This window comes from Myotis yumanensis, unplaced genomic scaffold, assembly GCF_028538775.1.
Source record: "Myotis yumanensis isolate MYYU_CA2020_CCGP unplaced genomic scaffold, mMyoYum1.0.hap1 SCAF_9, whole genome shotgun sequence".
NCBI lineage: Eukaryota > Metazoa > Chordata > Mammalia > Chiroptera > Vespertilionidae > Myotis > Myotis yumanensis.
In genome coordinates this window covers 67,302,437-67,323,832 of record NW_027223760.1, presented here as the reverse complement: position 1 = coordinate 67,323,832, position 21,396 = coordinate 67,302,437, and the positions used below count along the sequence as shown (strand labels likewise).

General features: G+C 35.9%; 1 protein-coding gene across 1 annotated transcript in view; it reads right to left on the bottom strand.

The window, feature by feature from the left end:
- The window catches only part of GNAT3 (G protein subunit alpha transducin 3), a 46,080-nt gene that overhangs the window by 10,788 nt on the left and 13,896 nt on the right, over window positions 1–21,396 (bottom strand). Inside the window, exons 3-5 of the mRNA XM_070425178.1 lie at window positions 16,268–16,409; window positions 7,781–7,938; window positions 2,318–2,446 (exon numbers count right to left, since the gene is read on the bottom strand). Coding sequence (XP_070281279.1) covers window positions 2,318–2,446; window positions 7,781–7,938; window positions 16,268–16,409 — 429 coding nt within the window. The remainder of the gene's footprint in view (window positions 1–2,317; window positions 2,447–7,780; window positions 7,939–16,267; window positions 16,410–21,396) is intronic.

Below are 21,396 nucleotides of genomic sequence, written 5' to 3'. Positions count from 1 at the left end.
CATAAGGATTGCAATGTCCAGCTGGCTATATTACAGTGAGGGTGTAAAGATAATGTACATAGAGTGTTTGAACTAGTACTTGTATTCATCTAGCAGGAGTTGACTGTGTGCTCACTCTGTGCTAGCCATGCTGATAATCACAGAAGATAGAGCTGTAAACAGACATGGCCCTTGGCCTCCTAGAGCTCAGAGTGTATGAGGCAGAAACAGAAACAGAAAGAGTGAACTGATAAAGAAACAATTTCATATATTGGTTTTTCAAAAGAAAAAAAATATACTTTAATATATCAATGATAGGACGCCGGCTCACATTGGTGTAGCTAGTAAGTGCTGTTTCTTTGCAATTCTTCCCAACTGTACATGAGTGACAACATGTGGGTCAGTTGAAATTGGACGTTGTCAGGTTATTTACACCAAGGAAATAATAAAGGACCACAGATAAGCCTTCCCCGTCTCCCTGCCCCCGAGAACTTGTTCTTATACATTTACCAGCACACTGCTGAGTGTAGTAGTGGCAGGGATATGCAAGAATGATTAATAGGATGGTCAAGGCTCGCTGAGGAGATAGCATTTGATTCGAGGACTTAAGAAGGAGCCAGTCCTTGCTGACATCCAAGGTCAGAACATTTTAGGCAAAGAGAACAGCAAGTACAGAGGCTCTGTGCCTTGAATGTTGAACGAACAGCTATTTATAAAAAAAGATAATTTATGATGGTGCCTGCCTATTTCTGAGAAGATAGTAACAGACCAGGGTTTCTGAGAATGACCAGGGTTGCGAACTTCTAGGTGTTTGATATGTGACATTAATTTTCATAACTGACTTATGAACCAGACAATCTAGGATCTGGGGAATTTTATTAGCTTATGTAAGACATGCTAACATCAAGTGATAACTTTCTGCTGGGACTTTACAATCAACTCATTAGACAAGTAAAGAAAAGGGGCCTTTGTTCCTCAACAAACGCTGTTCTTTAATGGAGAGCCTGGGGGTGGAAACTTGGAAGGAATAGACTCAAGGCTTATACCTACAGTGAGAAATGTGGAGAGGAGGGAGGAGAGTAAGAAAGAAAAGGCAAGTGTGCCAGAAATGCTTTGCGAGACCTCGGGCAGGCAGAGGACAGAGCAATGGGAGTTGAGCTCCCAAAGGAAAACCCCAGAAACTAGAGCACAGATCAGGAGGCTGGAGAAAGCAGTTGCCAAAGAGGAAATGCTCCATGGTGATGACAGGACTGCAGATAAGCTTTGCTTCCCACCTAACCGACAGGGGATGTCAATCCCAGTCTTTGCAGACCTTTTACCCTGGTTTGCTCTTTCACTCACCTTTCAGAAAATTAACTATTTGTGGGCCTGAGATTTAGGGATACATTTTGAAGAGCTTTCTTCCACACTAACTTGTAAATTATCCTGTAGTAACTATTGTAATTAGGTATTGTGTATTACCAATTTTAATACTTAAAGTGCCTTAAAATATTTTCGCACTAAAATGAATTTCCCCCACAAGTTAATACAAATAATTAATGTCACCTTTTTTTTTCTAGTTTTTCTGCTTTTCAAAAATATTCTTATTACTGCATGCATGAATGACTTTACTAATTATACTTTACTGACTTTTTTTCATTACTAAAGGATACCTATAGAACCTGGTTTTAATGCTTAATCTTTCACCTTATCCACAATTGGTAGGGAGAGGTGCTTAAGTTTCAAGGGACCCTTTCTACCACTACAATACGGATTTTTATTTCTTGCTATCATAGAAGTGTTTTCCTTTGGTAGCTCAAGTCCAATTGCAATAGAATTTCTAAGACGGTCTTGATAATGCAATGACAATGAAACGAATGGGATCGTTTTCATAACCAAACCGTACTTATAAAGTAGGCCTTGCTATTCCAGTAAATAGCATCATATTCAAATAATTCTCTTTTCAGTTATTTGCATTTTTAAATTAAGGAAGTAAATTCATAAGAGTACTTCAAGCAAATGGGAGGGTTGGAAGGCAAAGGAAATAGGACCTCTAGCACCTGTTGCTTAAATGTTATTTAAATATATTTTCTTTTTTAAGTGGGATATCAGTTTCAAGTACGAGGAAAGTAAATTCTAGCTCCCACCTGTTCTCGGAGGGAAGGATGGAGCTTAGGATGAGGGTTCATGTGTGAAGCTATAGGCGGGCAGGCAAGGACAGCGGAAAAGAAAGTAAACTAGGCCTACGAGCATTCCCAAGGAGTCACTGCACTTGAACATGAATTAGAGCTTTTCTCTGTGCAGAAATATTGAGCATGACATGTCTTTTATTAATAGTTAAAAATATATTTGCTTATACCTGAAATGCAGGTCTTTAAAGGAGAATTGAGTTTCAATGATTCCCGTTGTTTTCACTCGAGAATGTAGAACATCTTGCTCATTTGGGACATATCCAGGAGCTGTTATTCTGTCCAAATCATTAAGGTAGCTAATAAAAACAAACGAAACAAAATAGCATATATATCTTTAATTTTGTAAATGATTTTTTATTGTTTTTTAGAGTCCATTAAACTTATAAAAATCCAGATTGGTGGTTTTCAAACTCTGCTCATCAGAATGATAAGAGCTTGGTGGCAAGGATGTTGCATTGCACTGAGTGTGGTACACAGCTGACCTGTGGGGGTAGGGACACTTTTAAAAGCGGATAGATAAATGTTGCCTTTGCTTGTATTTTATAAGGTGTATGTGACATACTTGCTGGTGTATAGATAGACATTTAAGAGGAAAGTTCTCTTTATTAGACTTACATCATCCAAAAAGGTCACCTTGTAATTGTGATCACTAGACTAGTCTCAAAATGTTGTAGTTTGTATTTAGACACTGAATTTTAAGAGTGATTGATTTTAACATCATGATTTGAAAGTTGTTGTGTTGTTTTCCATGGATTTTTCTGGCTTAGGATTCTGAACAAATTTCACTAAGTTCCATGACTGTATCCACTTAGTCCAATAAAAGAAGAAATGTTTGACTTTCTTGCTTGTCCGCAGTGGAACTAATTCACAAAATTGCTGACCCACCCCTGAGCCAGTAGCACTCCTGGGGACAGAAAGCTGAACCTACACACTGCACCCACTTCTACTTCCTCCACTCTTCCCTCAGGGCATCAGTGTGTCACACTCTTCTCTGGAGGCCACTTTTAAAACCCTGCTATTACCAGGATGATTATATTCTCTCTGCTCACGGTGTCTAGGAGTGCTGAAAGGCAGGAAGAAGTCTGACTAAGCCCAGTGCTCTATAAGACGAATCTGTTAGATTAGAGGAAAGGAACTACTCTTAGCTTCATCCTTGAAACCAGATCCTAAAACAAAGTGTTTTATTGCTTTAAAAGCAGTTGAAAATCACTGTTCTAGATTTTTGATACAAAGGTTTTAGTAGCTTAGAAATATGGCTATTTCTGGAAAAATGTTAGAGGTAGCAATAGACCAGTAAGGTTTTTATGACAAAATTGCTCAGTATAATGAACCAAGTTTACACGTATGGCTTAAATAGAAAGATCATGATGGGTTTTCATCCATTCAGATAAAATTTGAGAGGTAGGATCCACTTGAATATGAATCATTTAAAAGTTGAAATTTCCAGGGACTAAGTTGAGGAACTGTTTATGTCTTAGCATCTAGCACAATGCCTTAAAAAAGCAAAGCTATTTATCACTGGTTAAAAAAGTAAATCCAACAGCAATATGGATAATTTATTCTTGAAGGATCTTTCTCCTTTTAAGCGGAAATAAACTTAGAATAGGCAAAAATTTTGGCCAAGGACAAATAGACAATCACAATTCAGAAATATATATATGTAATAATGTGAAAATATGTCACTCTGTTTTATTCTAACAGGGTTTAATTTATCTTTTAAAATGAGGAAAAATAAAGATATAAATATGTCAGAAGGAAGTATTGGAATATTTTTTTAGCTTACCTATTTTCTATTTTGTGAATCAAGTTTCTCTGTGCATTTTTTATGGACAAATTAATTCTACATCGGTGGTAGGTATATTATTGGTCAACTGATTCATGCAGAAGCAAAAACAAAATGAAACAAAACAGAAACGTACCTGCCATGATAGACATTTAATTTATTTTAATAATAGGCAAATGAATGTTTTGGTAGTCACATTTTAATGTACTTTTATTTGTATATATAAATCATTTCAAGCAAAGCAGAAGCATTAGCAGAGTGACAGATTTGCATTTAAAATGTTTGTTTTTATAAACAAATATATGATTTGGGTGCTCAACCCTGTAGACTAAATCTTAAACCAAACCACAGGCCCTAAATATATATAAGACAAATCACTAAAAAATATCTAATTTTTTAATCATGTAAAAATGCCATTTTTTTTTCTGGTCAAGTCTATGTTAAATCTTAAAACATATGCAATTTCAATAACACACTAGATAGTCTCAATGAGTAAATCATCAAATATTAATGAAAATATTTCCCTTGTTTACCACTGTCATGATGCTTTTCCATCAGTGTGCTAGTAGTGATTGGGGAGGTGCTATTTTACCAACAAACAGTATTCTTTTTCCTTGCACTGCTTAGGACTCATCTCTGTTAGCTTCATCTTGAAGGGTATCTATGTTTGAGAGGATAACAAATATCTCTTACACGCACACAAAAAAGACAGATAGAGAAAGGAAGGAAGAAAAGAAGAGAGGGAGAAAGGGAAGGAGGGAGGGAGAGGGAAGGAGAGAGGAGGCGGAGAGGGAGGGAGGAAATAAAGAGAAGAGGAAAGGAAAAAAAAGAAGAAAAAGGAGGGAGAGAGAGGAAGAGAAAGAGACCATTGCTTTATATAATGATTCTGAAATATACATGAATATGGTACTGATTTGATATTATAGTAACTAGTTTTAAAAATTGAATGTCATTCAGTATTTTAGGAAAATCTGTTAATTTTTGGAAGAAAACAAGAGCCATTCAGCTATTTTTCTTAGCCAGTTTTTACTCAATCATTCTTTAAAGGAACCCTAAGAACAAAAATGTTAATATTTAATTTCTCTTGATTTTATCTGAAATCATTTTTAGACATGGGGTGTATTATGTGGGTGGAATCAACTTTCCTGTTGTTATTCTGTGTACACGTGTTTAGCTTGAAGAACAGATACATTGCTCTTAATATGAATCCATATTGTGATAGTCCCAGTACAAAACACATTTTATGTGTCAAAATAAAGAAAAAAACTAGAAAATACAATAAAATGTCATTTTGTCTGCCCATTTTGTCTATGATATATACATACTTTTTGCTATTCAAGAGCAAAGAACTTGGTAAACATACGATAATATAATTATAAATACATTTTAAGGGAAAATTATATTAAACAATAATGTGTATCTAAAACTAGTAACAGCTTTCTATCATTTATTTATCTATCTAACTTTTCCTTCCTCCCATTTTGAACTTTGCTAACCAATTTTTAATGAAAATATTCCATATTTCAGTTTCTTATTAATTTTGACTGCTTTTTATCAATAATTCATATTAAAAAGCAATATTTTTCTATACTACCGACAACCCTCTTAGTATTAAAATGTGAATATGTACTGGGAAACTTATAAAAGCAGTTATATAAGCTTATATAATCATAAGATGATATTCATTCTCTACTTCATCAGTGAGACAAGAGTGCAAGGACAATGCACCCATTGGGTTTGGGATTTAAAATGAAAAATGAATAATCACAGAAGACTGATCTTTTCCTAGAATTTATGTTTCTTTCTCTCTCCATAATCCTTCTGCCCATCATGATCAAAAATCTGAAGATCATGCAAGTTTTATTGTTCTGTCCTCAAATAATCTTTAGTTTGTTTCACTTTCACATTACTGTTGTTGGTTTTTTCCTTACGCAAGGCATATTGTGTTTGGGGGTCATCAAAAAGACTGTATTTATATCTTTTACATATTAATATGCATAGACAAAAATATAGAATATGTAATGAAACTATATTTACATACATGCACACACATACTTGTAGGCATGCGACCATGGGATAAGATAAGAACCAGTTACTAAAATGGAAACCTAAAATCATTTTGATGATGCAATTATAGTGTCACAACTTCCTAATTTCCTTGTTGCTGATAACTGCAAACTGGATGAGAGCTATGAAAATTATATAGTCTTTCTTGAGACTCAAATAAGAATTCCACAATGTACCAGTGTTATGAATATCAATACACTATTTTTTCTAGAACTCTTCGAATCAAAGCATGTGTCATTAATCTGATTACCTTAGACCATGACTTCAATAACATGAATAGAGATGAAATGAATAGCCCAACCTTAGTGTGCATGTTGCCATCCTGTGTTTATGTTGAGCACGATGCAAAATAATTAATTCTTTTTAGTTTGGAGAGAACATATCTAGCTAGCTAGCTAGCTATTTATTTATTAATGAATTAGTAGTCAATTGTCTTTTTAAAAAATATATATTTTCATTGATTTCAGAGAGAAAGGGAGAAGGATAGAAAGATAGAAACATAAATGATGAAAGAGAACCATCGATGGACTGCCTCCTGCATGCCCCCACTGGGGATTAAGCCCACAATCCGAGCATGTGCCGCTTACCAAAATCGAACCCGGAACTTTTCAGTCCTCAGGTCAATGCTCTATCCACTGAGCCAAACAGGCTGGGACACAAGGATTTTTTTTCTTTAATCTTACATAACATCAGTAATCCAGTTATAGAGCAGTTCTAGGGTAGTTCAGAGATTAAATGCTTTCTTTTTTTTAAAAATTATTTTATTGATTTTTTTACAGAGAGGAAGGGAGAGGGAGAGGGATAGCAAGTTAGCAAGTTAGAAACATCGATCAGCTGCCTCTTGCACGCCCCCTACTGGGGATGTACCCGCAACTCAGGTACAGGCCCTTGACCGGAATCGAACCTGGGACCCTTGAGTCCGCAGGCTGACGCTCTATCCGCTGAGCCAAACCGGCTAGGGCGATTAAATGCTTTCTTAAAGGAACTGAGCTTCCCCCCTCTCCCCGCCCCCGCCTGCCTAAATTTCTGCTTGCCACTATCAGTGAATAATCTTGGTAGCTGCAAATGCTACAAGTATAATAAGGCATGTGCCCTGACCTGGAATCCAACAGTGACCTCCTGGTTCATAGGTCGACACTCAACCACTGAGCCACACTGGCTGGTCTTGAAAACATATTTAAAACATATAGATCTTCTCAGGAAAATAATTTCAAAATTAGTTATTTAAAACTAGAGGCCCGGTGCATGACATTCGTGCACGGGGGGTGGAGGGTGGGGGGTGGGGGTGGGGGAGGGGTCCTTCAGCCTGGCCTGTGCCCTCTCGCAGTCCAGGACCCCTCACTTCTTACCGCCCACCTGCTTGCTGTTCCTTACCCCTCGGCTCGCTGCTCCTTAGCACTGTGCTCGCCCGCGGTGAGCCCGGCTTCTGGCTGTGTGGCGCTCCCCCTGTGGGAGTGCACTGACCACCAGGGGGCAGCTCCTGCATTGAGCATCTTCCCCTGGTTGTCAGTGCATGTCATAGCAACCGGTAGTTCTGCTGTTTGGTTGATTTGCATATTAGCGATTTATTATACAGGATGCTCCCCTGGTTATATTTTTTTGCATCTCATTTACATCATTTTGATCTTTTTTATTTCTCTTGAATTACTTTTTATTTTTGTATAATAAATAGAAAAGCCATTTATTTTTCTTATTTGTGAGTATGAGTGCAGAATATACAGTTATAATTCTTAATTGTAAATATTTCCACTGCAATTCCTGTAAAAATGTATTCACTTACTAAGCTGCTGAATCGTTGAGCTGATACTCAGCTGACCTTTCAAAGCAGGCCTGAATCCCCGGATCTCTCCACAGCCGTTTTATTACCTCCACCAGGTCCTGCGTCATTCCTCCATCTTCTAGGGTATTTGCCATCGCATAAAGTTGTCTTTGGTCTTCCTATGGCAATGTTTTTATGAAAAGAATAAAAATGTGTCATTATTTGAAATCACATATTCTTTTTTTTAAATAGAACATTTAAACTGGATGATTTTATATTATTTCTTTAGGTAATAATTCCATTGAACATGTAAACAATATATCTAAAGTGGCTTATGATCACTGGCTAATACTCAAAAGAGTTCTCCATTGCAAAAATTAATAGATTTAAGTATTATAATAAAAAGATAGGATATTTTGTTATATATTTTGCTATAAATCATTAAGTTTTGATTAAGATGTAAAAAGGGATAACAATAGCTTGGTATAAGTCCATCGAGCTCTCAGATGGTCAAATGCTCATAAAAGGGTAATGGATCTGATCTAAATTGGCACATAGTATTCCTTTGATAATGGCCACATTTTTTCCCTAGGAAATAAAAATATCAAATAAGAATTAGAGAAATGGAAAATAAAACTCAGTATTCTAAAATCATACTTAAAAATTGATATACAATGTTATTTGCCATCATGTACCTCTTTGTAATCATATTACTAATGGTAAACATTTAAATATACTCAAAATTTTGAACGTCCAATGTAGTACTGTTAATTGTATGCCTTTGGGGGCAAATTAATAGGGCAGAGTTAAGATAATGAAAAAAAAAAGAGAGAGAAAAAGAGAAAGGAAAATAGAGAAGAAAGCAAAAATTGTGTTAGTCCTGATAGAATATTTGGAGTTGACAAAGGCAGATATAAAAGTACACTGAGTAAATAATACAGTCCACAATTTACCTAAACTAACTATCAAGTCTGTTTTGTAACAAAAATATTTTAAGAATAAGAATTTGAATTTCACAATAATTGTTGACCAATATAGACCAGGCAAATGAAGTCTGGGCTCACATTCTCCTTGTCTGATTCCAAAGCTCTTACTCTTTCCTGTACATATTCTTATACTCCAAGACAGCACATGTAATATCTCACACAATCCTCACAAACAGTCGCATAGACACTATATTTTTTCCCATTTTACAAATGAGGAATTTAAGAGTCAGTGCTTAATTTGATGAGCCAATAAAGAAAATAAGCATCAAAAGAAGAGTCAAATCCAAATATATTTTGTGAAATGTTAGGAGTATGTCCAATAAGAACTTGTTGGTTTTCTGATACAATTTAATTTATTGTTCTTATTGTAAATTGATGCCAATTTATTTCACTGTTTTATTAAAAATCTGCTGAGAAACATAAGGGTATGTTTCTCAATGTTAGAGAGAGGCTCTCTTAAGATTAAAAGCCTTATTTTTGTCTTTCTTCACATTGAGATTTTATTGCCAAACCAAACTGATCAAATGACCATTAGGCCAACATTTTTAAACCCCATTTTCTTGCATCAGCATTGGGTAAGTTTTAAATACTTCTTCCTGATTATTTGGCTACGAGAGAGAACTGCAAAGCCAATAAAATATGATGCAGCCACTTTTGCTGACATTATCTCATTTGCCTCTTTCCACTATTAAAATGCCATTTAGAAGAAATGATGCAATGAGACAGTTGCTCAAACAGTTTTGTCCCTACAGGGGAAAAACTACATGCCTTGTTAGCATCCGATAATAAAGGCCTAATATGCTAAGTGTCCAGTAGTCTGATAATCCATTCAACCAAGCAAAGTGTAATATGCTAATGATATGCTAAGGCTGCTCAACCGCTCACTATGACGTGCACGGACCACCGAGGGGCAGATGCTCCGATTGGTAGGTTAGCTTGCTGCAGGGGTCTAGCTTATTGGAACTGAGTGAGAGGGGCTGGATATGCCCTGGAGCCCTCCTGCAGCCTCTCCCTGGCTGGCCATCCTCCTGTGTCCCTCCCCAGCCCTGATTGTGCACCAATGGGGTCCATCGGCCTGGCCTGCGTCCTCTCACAATCTGGGACTCCTCAGGGGGTGTTGGAGAGCCAGTTTGGGCCTAATCCCACAGGCCAGGCCGAGGGACCCCACTGATGCACGAATTTGTGCACTGGGCCTCTAGTACCTTTTTAAACCATGCTAATAAACTCTTTCATTTCTCTTTAAAGTTTTCCATTTTAATTTAAATATGCTTTGTTGGTATAGATATCATGAACATAGTCTCACCTTGAGCATTTAAATGTCACAAAGTCCTCTTTGATCAATACATCAATCCTACTACCTCCCCCAAGAGCAAGCAATCCTATCAGTTTGGCTTTTGTATTTTGAGATATTTAGTTTTTTTTATTTTATTGCATTCATAACTGAAGTTGATGGAGGTGATTTTCAAACCAGGCTGTATATTATAAGCCCATAGAGCACTTCTTAAAAATATTGATACCAGGACCTCAACACAAACAAGATGATCCAGAATCTCTGATGTCAATTTCTGCAAAGGCATTTTAAGGAATTTCTCCAGTGACTCAAATGTGAGGACTGAGTTAAGAATCAATATACAGAATTTTTTTTGGTGTCTTTTTAAATCACATAAGTAATGTCTTATTGGACATACTGCATTTCCATTCTTGAAGTTATTCCTCAGTTGCTAAGGGGCTAACATGATAATTTAAAGAATCAAAATTCATGTGTTTAAGGGCTTGGGTTCACCAAACAAATTTGAATTTTTAAAATATATAACACAGGTATTAATGAGAACTTGTCTTTTACAGAACATCCAAATTGATTGAAAACTGAACTCCTACTGCTTATCTTACTCCCATGTTTTCAAACCTTCAGTATTTTCAAATCTCCTATTATTGCTCACACGACTCTACATTTTTGACTCATGCCTTTCTTTTTATAGTTATTTCTCTCTTTCCTCCTCTCACCCTCTCTCCCTTTCCTCATTTCCTCAAGAACTACAGGACTCCTTCCTCTTTCTTGAACTCACCAAGCCCCCATTTCATGTCTTCCTTGTTGCCCACTTCCTGCTTCATTCGGTCTCTTCCCAAATACCATCCCCTCATGCATGCCATCCATGGCCATCCTTTTTCTATTACTCTCTAGCCCCTTGCCCTCCTTGATTTTTTTCCATAGTACTTATTAGTACTTATATAGTACACGTCTTTATTCTGTATCTTTAAGCACTTGAAGGCAGAGATTTCATTATTTTGTTCACTTCTACATCCTTAAGATTGGGAAGAGAATCTAATACATAGTTCATGCCTCTGAAGTATTGTTGAATGAATGAATCGATAAAATAAATATATTAATTATCTCAGATCACACTTGTAAGGAAACTTTAATGGAACCTCCAATAATTTCCCACATTTTTTTTTTCTATAGTCCCAAGTGGGAATGAGTGGCATCCTGAAGAAATTTTATTTCTTTATAATTTATTTGGAAAGGCATGGAAATTATGGTAGTTCTAGAATGGCCAATTCAAGGTTGCATAGTTTTGGGATTATTGCTTAGAAAGCAAAATATATATTTTCTGTACAGGTTACCCAGAACTTCCTCAATATTAGGGACTTGAGATGGTCCTAGAACCACATGAATATGCATTCTGAACCTGAGATTCATAATTCCAAGATTGAAAAAAATATATCTATCAAATGAAGGAAAATGTATCATAATTTAGTTATTTGGGAAAATACCTATTTGAAAATGCCAAGCTTGTTGCTTCAGATTTTTAGAGTCTTTGATAAGTAATATTGTTTGCAAATTTCCAAGAAGTTGTAATAGTATGTAAGTATCCCAGACTTATTTGATCACAGAACTTGTATCATAGACCATCTTCAGAAATCTGTGTTCTTTGGTTCAGATTGTAGGGTTCACTTTGCTGAGTGCTATGTCAAAAATAGTTTCAAAAACACCCAGATTGTGTGATAAAAGTGTTATAACTTTAACATTCTTTTATGCTGGTTTATTGGATGTTTCAGAAGTTCTAAAGTAGAATATTTTACATACACACACACACACACACACACACACACACACACACATATATATAAATAGAGAGAGAGAGAGAGAGAGAGAGAGAGGTAATATGCAAATTGTCTGTTACGGCGTCACAGTAATGACCGTTCAACAGGCTGCACACGCATGGAGTACCTCTAGGTCCCTCCTCCCCACCTCCGATCCTGCAGAATTGGCACAGATCCCTCCTGCCTCCCGTGGAAGTGGCACGGCTCCCTCCCACCAGTGCTCTCAGGCGCACTGCGGCTCCCGCCGGCTCCCACGGAAGCAGTGGGCGGCCTATTGCATATGATATTGTGCACTGGGTCACTAGTAATATTCATAAAGGGTAAATGGAAATTTATTAAATGCCTTTATTCTGCCCTGTCTTGTTTCTTCAGCTTTATTCTCTTTAGAAGTTCTATATTCCTGAAGTCAGTCTATTAGATATTAAACCAAAACAAGAACAAGCCCCCTTTCTCTTTTCTTTTTTGTTAATCCTCACTCGAGGATATTTTTTCCATTGATTTTTAGAGTGGAAGGGAGGGGGAGAGACACATCAATGTGAGAGACACATCAACTGGTTGGCTCCCACATGCATCGGGGCCTGCAACCCAGGTACATGTTAGATGTGCAGAATAAAATAATACATTTTAATTTGCCTATATTCAAAGTGATTACTAAAAAGTAACTATATCTAATATTTTCTGGGAGCTTACATTTTGCAATACTTGGTCTTTAAATGTATATCTTATGTTTCTCCATTTCACAATAGTCATTATAATTCAGTAAGGAAAGCACTAATATTTTGTGGGTAAGGGAGCTGAAATTAGAGACAGTAAGTAACTGGTCTAAACTTAAGGAACCAGTAACCAAAAAATTCATGTAAATTTTTGATTAAGACTCTTTTCCTCTTTGAATGGCAATCTGTGTGATAATGTACAATGGCTATGTAAGAATATATAACCTGGCATAAATAAACAAATAAAAAGATAAAGAGAAAGCTGTAGGAAATCAGAACTCTGAATTATACACATAGGTAAAGTGCTTAGCAATTAATCTGTTGAATACACAGTTTAAGTGAGATGCATAAAATGCATTAATCCTAAAATCAAATACTAAAGATTGTGATTGAAACCGCTGTCATTTATGTTAGTTTAAATAAAAATATGAGCTGTGTAGTGCCTGACAATGGTGATACTTAATACTTGAGAACATAGTTACTCCTGAGAAGTTGTGCCAGTTGCTTAGTGCTGCTTAAATTAATCTGTGTTTTTTTTTCCCATTCAATGCACATTTTGAATAAATTACACTTCTTTTATTTTTCAGTTAGCAATAATGGCAGCAATGTACAGAATCTATTATCTTCACTCCACCTGAATACCAGATCATTAAGACTTTTAACCAACAGATTTCAGGTCTTTAGTGATTGCTGGAATCACCTCTTTGCAAACACTGGGCCATATGAAGCACACAATATCTCTCTGTATAAAACTCTAATACGCAAATAGACGAAACAGCAGAACAACCAAACAACCAGTCACTATGATGTGACCACCAGGGGGCGCGCGCAGAACATGGCAGGGGTTAGCCGTGGCGGGATGGTGGAGCAGGTGAGCGGCGGCGCCAGACCAAGGCAGAGCACTGGTCGCTGTCATCGGGGTGAGCCTCTGGTGGTTATTGAAAATTCTTTGTTCCTGCATGCTGTGGTCCTGCCTGGAGCTCACATCCGCTGCCAGCGCCCAGCACTGGCCCCAATCACTCGGTGCCGTCAGTGGGTGTGAGTGATGGCTGCTGGCCCTGATCGCCCCTGAGGGCTTCTCCACCTCCCCCTGGTCCTGAAGGGTGATTGAAGCAGCAGCTGCTGCTCACACCCGCTGCTGGCGCCAGCCCTGCTCACACTTGCTGCTGGCGCTGGCCCCAATCGCTCCACTCAGTCAGCAGATGTGAGCGGGGCTGGTGCCACATCAGCACATGGGAGCGGTGGCAGTGGGAGTGGGGCTGCCAGTAGACAGGGGGCTGGGGGCCATGGCAGGAGGGGCTGGGCAGGGGCGCAGAGGATGGGCTGAAGCCTGCCGCTGTGCCCACCACAACCTCTCGGCCCACAGTTCCTTTCAAGGTACACAAATTCGTGCACTGGGCCCCTAGTATTTAAATAAGTAGCAATAGACAAGGTTGTGATTTCCAATTTCAGTGATGCAACTATATGGAATATTACACATGCAAATTAAAACAGTAAATTATTTTCAAATTAATGCAGAAAGAACACCTATTTCAGGAATTATTACTGCTTAGAAGAAAGAAAATAATTATTACAAGTATTTTTACAAAATACCTTGCATAGGAAGAAGTAATCTAATAGAAGCCAGGAGAAGTGGGTTTTGCTCTAAGCTCCAGCAATTGAAGGGAGGCCAATCCCTTATTTTGTGACTCTTAGTTTTTTACATCTTTAAGTAAAAGGGTTAGTTCAGGTTGTCTTTTAAGGGCCAGTTCAACATCCTAGGTTTATAGGAAAAGACAGTCAGAGTGAAAACTAAACTGCCCTTGAATAACAACGTGATCACTACATCTTAGGATGATAAAAACAGTAAGGATATTTGGAATTCATTTCTTACAAGTTTCCCTTTTACTTGAAGGAGAAAAACTGTAACCTAGAGAAGTAGGTGACTTGCTGGAGCCGAGTTCTGGGTTAAGCTGTAAAGGAAGGAGCGCCAAGCAGAACTCCTGACTCCGCTTTACAAAGGATTTGCCCCAAGGACATTTCCGTGCTCTTTGTCAGGAAGAGGCAGAGCTACATGGAATTTACTGTATTCTTTAAAATTAGTAGCATGAGCTTCCTCAGAAAACCAAAGAATAGAGCTACTATGTGATTCAGCAAGTGCACTACTGGGTAGCTATCAAGAAGAAAACAAAAACACTAATTCGGAAAGATATATGCATCCTTATGTTCATTGCAGCATTATTCACAATAGCCAAGATATGGAAGCAACATGAGTGTCCATAAATAGAAAAATGAATAAAACAGTTGTTTTTTTATGCACACACACACATATATAAAACATATACATCTACACACATATGTACAATGGAATGTTAGTCATAAAAAATGAAACCTTACCATTTGTAACAATATGGATGGACTTAGAGTAAAATAAGTCAGAGAAAGACAAATAGGTTATGATTTCACTATCTGTGGGGAGGAGTAACTAGGGTGAAGGGTAATAAAAGGTACAAACTTCCAGTTACAAAATCAATCACCGGGATGTAATGTACAGTATAGGGAATATCATCTATAGCATCAAATTAACTTTGTACAGTGACAGATAGTTACTAGATAAATGTGGTGATCACTTCATAAGGTGCATAAACATTGAATAATTATGCTGTACACCTGAAACCTGTGTAATATTGTATGTCAACTATGCTTTAAGAAAAATAGGGGAAAAAATACTAGCATGAGATATTTTTCTTTTCATCCTAATCGCTTCCAATGGTCATTTACATGGTCTAAATTACTGGTAAAATGGGGAAGAGAAAAGTATAAATGTCACTTTTCCCTTTGTACTTACTATACTGTTCTTCTCTGTTTTTATTTTCATATATCAAGGTATCTAAGAATTACTTTGGGAACAATTCAATTGTCATCGGATGCAACCAGCTGCTCCCGGAGGGGATAGGGAAATGGGTGAGTTCTTCCTAAGAATTGTACACAGTTACTCCCTTTTTTGGGTGTGGCTAACTATTGTTCTTTGGATAATACTACACGCTTTGTTTGTCAACTAAAATGGTTTTATTTGCTTGCACACAAACTGTTTTAAAACAAGTTGATTTTAAATGTATTTTAACATAAAATAATTACATTACAAAATAGAAAATAGAAGAAAAATGAAACTACTTAGTTGCTATCTTAATAACAAAACCATGACTACTTGAGTATATTTACTATAGAAACATTTTAATCACATAATTTTGAATTATTTTGAAACATAAATAATGTTTAATAACCAATTATTAAATAATCGGTTCCATGCCACGGAGTCTTTGTAATGATTACTGAACAAAAATAACTGCAGTGTTTTTATTAAAAATAAAGTCTCCATGAAATGACTCACAGTGAAACTAAGAAAATAAAGGTAAAGATCTTGCAGTTTGATTTTATGGTATATAAACTCTCTTGTATTTAGCAAATATTTGTCTCTAATATAGTATATTTTTGGATATTAAGTTTTACTTCTAGGAATAGCTAATGTTGAATAAGGTTATAAAAGAAAAATTTCATTTAAAAGAAAATTGGAAATCTTACATTAAACAGAATTAATATTTCCAAAATTCATATTCCATATTCTTAAATTCTTGGTATAGATTAGTGCCATAAGCTTATTAAGTCCTACTATTTTATCACTCATGCTCCATTGTAAGACATAAAACTGTGATTATTAGCATACTTACTGCACTTCTGGCATTTTCATAGTCAATCCCGAGGGTGGTCATGGCTTTCACAATAGCTAGGATAGATTGCAATGTATTACTGTAAATTACTGCTTTGAACTCCATGCATTCTTGCTCACTGTAACCGTTCTTATGGATGATCCTATAATTTAAACATGAAAAGCTTTCATGAGCCAAACAATTGATTTTTTTAAAATACTAAAACACAATAATGATTTGCTTGAATAAAATTAAAGTATATATTTGTTGAAAAAGGAAGAATTTTGTCCATACATATATGCTAAATCTGAACAATATTTTTTTGGTTTTTGGATTTTTATTATCATTTGGGTTTAGTACAATATTCTTTCTAATTTCCTAACACTAAATATAAAGACAACTTAGGATTTGCTCTAGATAAAGCGCTATTAAAAATGGGAAAATCATGAACATTTTATTTAGAAAGCTTATTTCTTTTCAAGAGAAAAAACGCCCAGATTCCCAGGACAAAGTTGCATAAGTAGTGTTTACACATGATATCAAGAGGAAAAGAAGTAAGTTAGTATGAAATTCACGTCTTTTCCTCTCACTTAAGACACTCTAAAAAATAGGAGTGTGTGCTTTCTATTTAGAGCAGTAACAAAGGCATCTTTTTTTAATGTAGGTAATTCCTGGCTGTTAAATTCCTGTCACACTACATGCGTGCCACTGAGTACTCAGAGCTGAAATGCTGAGACATTCAATTTGGCTGAACTCTTCTTTTCCTTCCACTCATTCAATTAGAACTCAAAAATATTACAATGGTTTTAGAAATAGATTAAAATAGATTTACCTATCAAAAGCTAAAATCTTTGCATATGCTAATTACTTTATTGCTTCTTTATTGCATAATGTGTTCTTATTTCTTTTAGCTAGTTTTTTTCTCTCATTGTTTTGGAAATGCTTTGTGCCCATTAGGCATTATTCTGGATGTCGTGTTATTAAAGATTTGTGTTGTATCCATTTACCTAGAGACTTTAGCATGGGGGTAGGGGTGGGGGGTGAAGATCACCCTATCTCCCAAGATATTAAAATCTTTAAATGGATTCTGCAGTGAAAGGGGTAGAGACAGTACCTATATCTCTTCTACTTTTAATATCTTATTGCCAGTAATTGCTGTATTTGTAATGTAAATGTGGTCATGTTTATCTTGACATATTAAACAATTAGAATAAATTAAGTAGTCAATTAAAGGCTATAGAAAATGCAGTAAAATATTTTTGTGGATATATTAGGAATAAGTTTATTAAAGAAATTCCAATTCTTAGTCAAAAATTAAAATTGGAAAATTATTTCAATTATTAAATCAGAATGCCAATTACAAATAGGGGTCATTTAGATTTTCTTCCTGGCACAGTACTGATCCCTTTCCTTTCACCACTGAAAAAGGAAACATCTATCACAAAGCAAATGACAAAAATAGACTTTAAAAAATCTAGCTGCAGTGGGACTTGAAGTAACTTGTTTTGGAGCTGCACAAATGTATTTCTGTGAAATAGAGCTCTCTACCTACAAGTTAATTCCTAGCTCTGCTCAAATTAATAAGCTTTTACTGGGCATTTTCGGTAACATATTACATTATGCACTGAAGAAAATGAATAAATTAAACAAGTCCTTCTTTCCCCCCACCCCCCAAAAAATAGACTAGTCACTGGACACATTAATTCAAATTAAAAGATATTAAAAATTAATTCCTCAATCACACCAGCCCCAATGAAATACTTAATACCTACATGTGGCTAGGACAGTGGTTCTCAACCTTCCTAGTGCCGCGACCCTTTAATACAGTTTCTCATGTTGTGGTGAACCCCAACCATAAAATTATTTTCGCTGCTCCTTCATAACTGTAACTTTGCTACTGTTATGAATGGTAATGTAAATATCTGATATGCAGGATGTATTTTCATGGTTACAAATTGAACATAATTAAAGCATAGTGGTTAATCACAAAAATAATATGTAATTATATATGTTTTCCGATGGTCTTAGGCGACCCCTGTGAAAGGGTCATTCGACCCCCAAAGGGGTCGCGACCCACAGGTTGAGAACTGCTGGGCTAGGAGCTACCATGGTGAAGAGTACAACTATATAACCTCTCTATCACCCAGGAAAGTTCTATTAGAGACTACTGGATTATAGGAAGGGAGAGCATATCTGATTTTTGTACAGTGTGGTTATGTGTAGCAACAACCTCTGCATGGTACAATGCACTAGAAAAGAAAAAGTGATGCATTTTATTGGGAGTAAGGGATCAGGGTAGAAGCAGTGATAAACAGTTGAATTTTCTAGCATAAACAGTTATTTCTAGATAATCAAGAGGAAGAGAATAACCTAGGCAGAAGAATCAGTATGACCAAATATAATGCTCACAGTCATCAAGCTTTCAATATGTGCCACATACTGTTTTAAGTGCTCTATTTGCCTTCTCTTCTCATTTTTTGCAATAAGCTCTTTAAAGTAGGTAAAAATTATCATCTAAATTTTGCAGGTAAGAAAAGTAGTCAGATACATTGGCTAACTAGCCTTAATTTCATTTATGGTACAACTGGGCAGCAAATGCAATCTGATTTTAGAGCCTATGATCTTAGCCGGTGAACATGTTGACTATTCCTAAAAGACTCTGAGGAGGGAGAGATGGGGCAGAACCAGGAGAAACATTATCTATTTTGTAATTGTTGAACTACAGCTGTTGATGCAATTTTATATCTTGGTTTTTCAGTTAACATTAATATTTTCTTTTATTAAATTTTTTTTCATATACATATAACTTAAAATGGACACAAAATCTTAAAGGTGAATAATCCCATGATTTCACAAACTATTTGATTATGTTTAATTTTAATTTAGGGTATTTTATCCTATCTTGTATTTCAATATTTGAAATAAGGTGGATATGTCTCTGTGCATACATTTTAATATTTATATTATTTTATTTTCATATCTTTTTATATTTAAATTATTGTATTATTAAAAATTCTCAAAAATATGTTTAAAAGGTTAATAATTATTTTATCAACTTATTGTGCATAATTGCCAAAATTATTTCTATAAATTTGCTGTAACAAGTTTATAAGTAGTAATAAGAAATATTTATTTCTCAAAACATCACTCTTATTAAGTAATATTACTTTGCAATTATTGTTTGCTAATTTACTAAGATGAGAAACAGCTCATTATTGTTTAATTTTTATATTAGTGAGGTTAAACTAAATATATATGTATATATATTTAATAGATATTTGAATTTTGTCTTATAAACTGTTCATAGTCTCTTCACATTTATATATATTGGGCAGCTAATTGTTTTTCTTAACAATTAATAGCTCTTTACATATTATGGTATTCAATTATTTATTATGATTTTTTCAAATTTTCTATTTTCTCTTTAATTTTATTTATGGTTAAATATATTTAAAGGTTGTAATTTTTATATAGCCCAATGGTCATATCTTTTCTTACTGCACTTTACTTTATAGAGAGTGCAAAAGTAAGAAGGATAAGAGCGATTCAAGCATGATTATAACCTGCAAGAAAAACACAGGTGAACATAGTGGTAATATTATAAAGAAATACAAGATGACTTGGGTGCAGGGATGGATCTGAGAACCCGAAAGCAATATGAGCAGTGATCTGGATAAAGGAACTCTGAACTTCAAAGACAGGAGAAAAGGTCAAAAATGTAGTTACAGATATAGGTGACAGCATTCAAAAGTGGGGTTTAAATACTGGTTGATATGGGAACCAATATGGAACTCACATCACATTACTCAGAAGTAAGAAAAAAAAAAGCAGTGGTTTAGATTATAGACAATTTCATCATTCATTGGAAACATTCCCTCATGATATGTGCTGAAGAACAAAATCCTTGAACATTTAATTAGAAATGTGCTAAAAATGATTATCATCTTCTATAGCAGCAATTGTCCTTCAAAATTCTCCAGCAGTGACAGAGCCATGAAATTTCACATATTTATCTCCACCTATCAATTGCCATTTTATTTATTTAGGCATCAGATTCTGGATTCATAGAGTTTTTGTGTCCATTATCTCAGTATTAAGAAATGTAGATGTACTTACCTATACTAATAAAAGGGTAATATATTAATTAGGGTGGATGTCCTTCGGGACAAAGCCTCAGCGGCTACCAGGGCCCAGGCTCAGGCCAGCAGTGGCAGCAGCAACGGGGTAATGGGGGTGGCGCCTTCCCCTGATCCACCAGGTCACCTCCCGCAGAGGGAGGCCAGACTGTGGCTTAGGCTGGGGGCCAAGACAGAGGCAGTTAGGGGCGATCAGGCTGGCAGGGGACAAGGTAGGGGCAATCTAGCTGGCAGGCAGAGGCAGTTAGCCTAAACCGGCAGTCAGACATCCCCCGAGGGGTCCCAGATTGGAGAGGGTGCAGGTCGGGCTGAGGGACACCCCCTCGCCCCATGCCCCCTGGCACCAGGCCTCTAATTTCATTATAAGGAGAAAAAAGTAAATAAAATAAATTTAAGTCCACGATAATCATAACTTTAAATATGCATTTTATTGTCAGGTAGGCAAAATACTAATTAGGCTAAAAATAGTTTTCTCCTAAATGCAAATGGATCATTGACTGACATATTTAAAAATCTTTCTGGCTTATGACCACAATATTAAAGTTCTATTTATACTCAGATTAATATATTTATAGTATAACTGCTTTTGGTATTCATCTTGTGAAGATGCAAAACTTAAAAGAAAAGTGAAAATTATAATATTACTGATCTCCTATGCTTTGTGCTAAAGTAAGGAGGAATATTTGCACAGAAAAATTCTGCAGCACACCAAAAAAAGTTATATTTTTTGCCAATCATACAAAAAATAGATATAATTTTGATATATTTACAAAGAAATAATAATAATAACCTACCCTTTTTGCTCCAAAGTGACTTTTTTAAAAATTACGTGCTGCCCTGGCCACTGTGGCTCAGTGGTAGAACATCAGCCTGCACACTGAAGGGTTAAAGGTTTGATTCCTGGTCAAGGGCACATACCTAGGTTGTAGGCTCATTCCCTGTTGGAACGCCTGCAGGAGACAACCAATCTATGTTTCTCTCACATCGATGTCTAAATATCCTTGGGTGAGGATT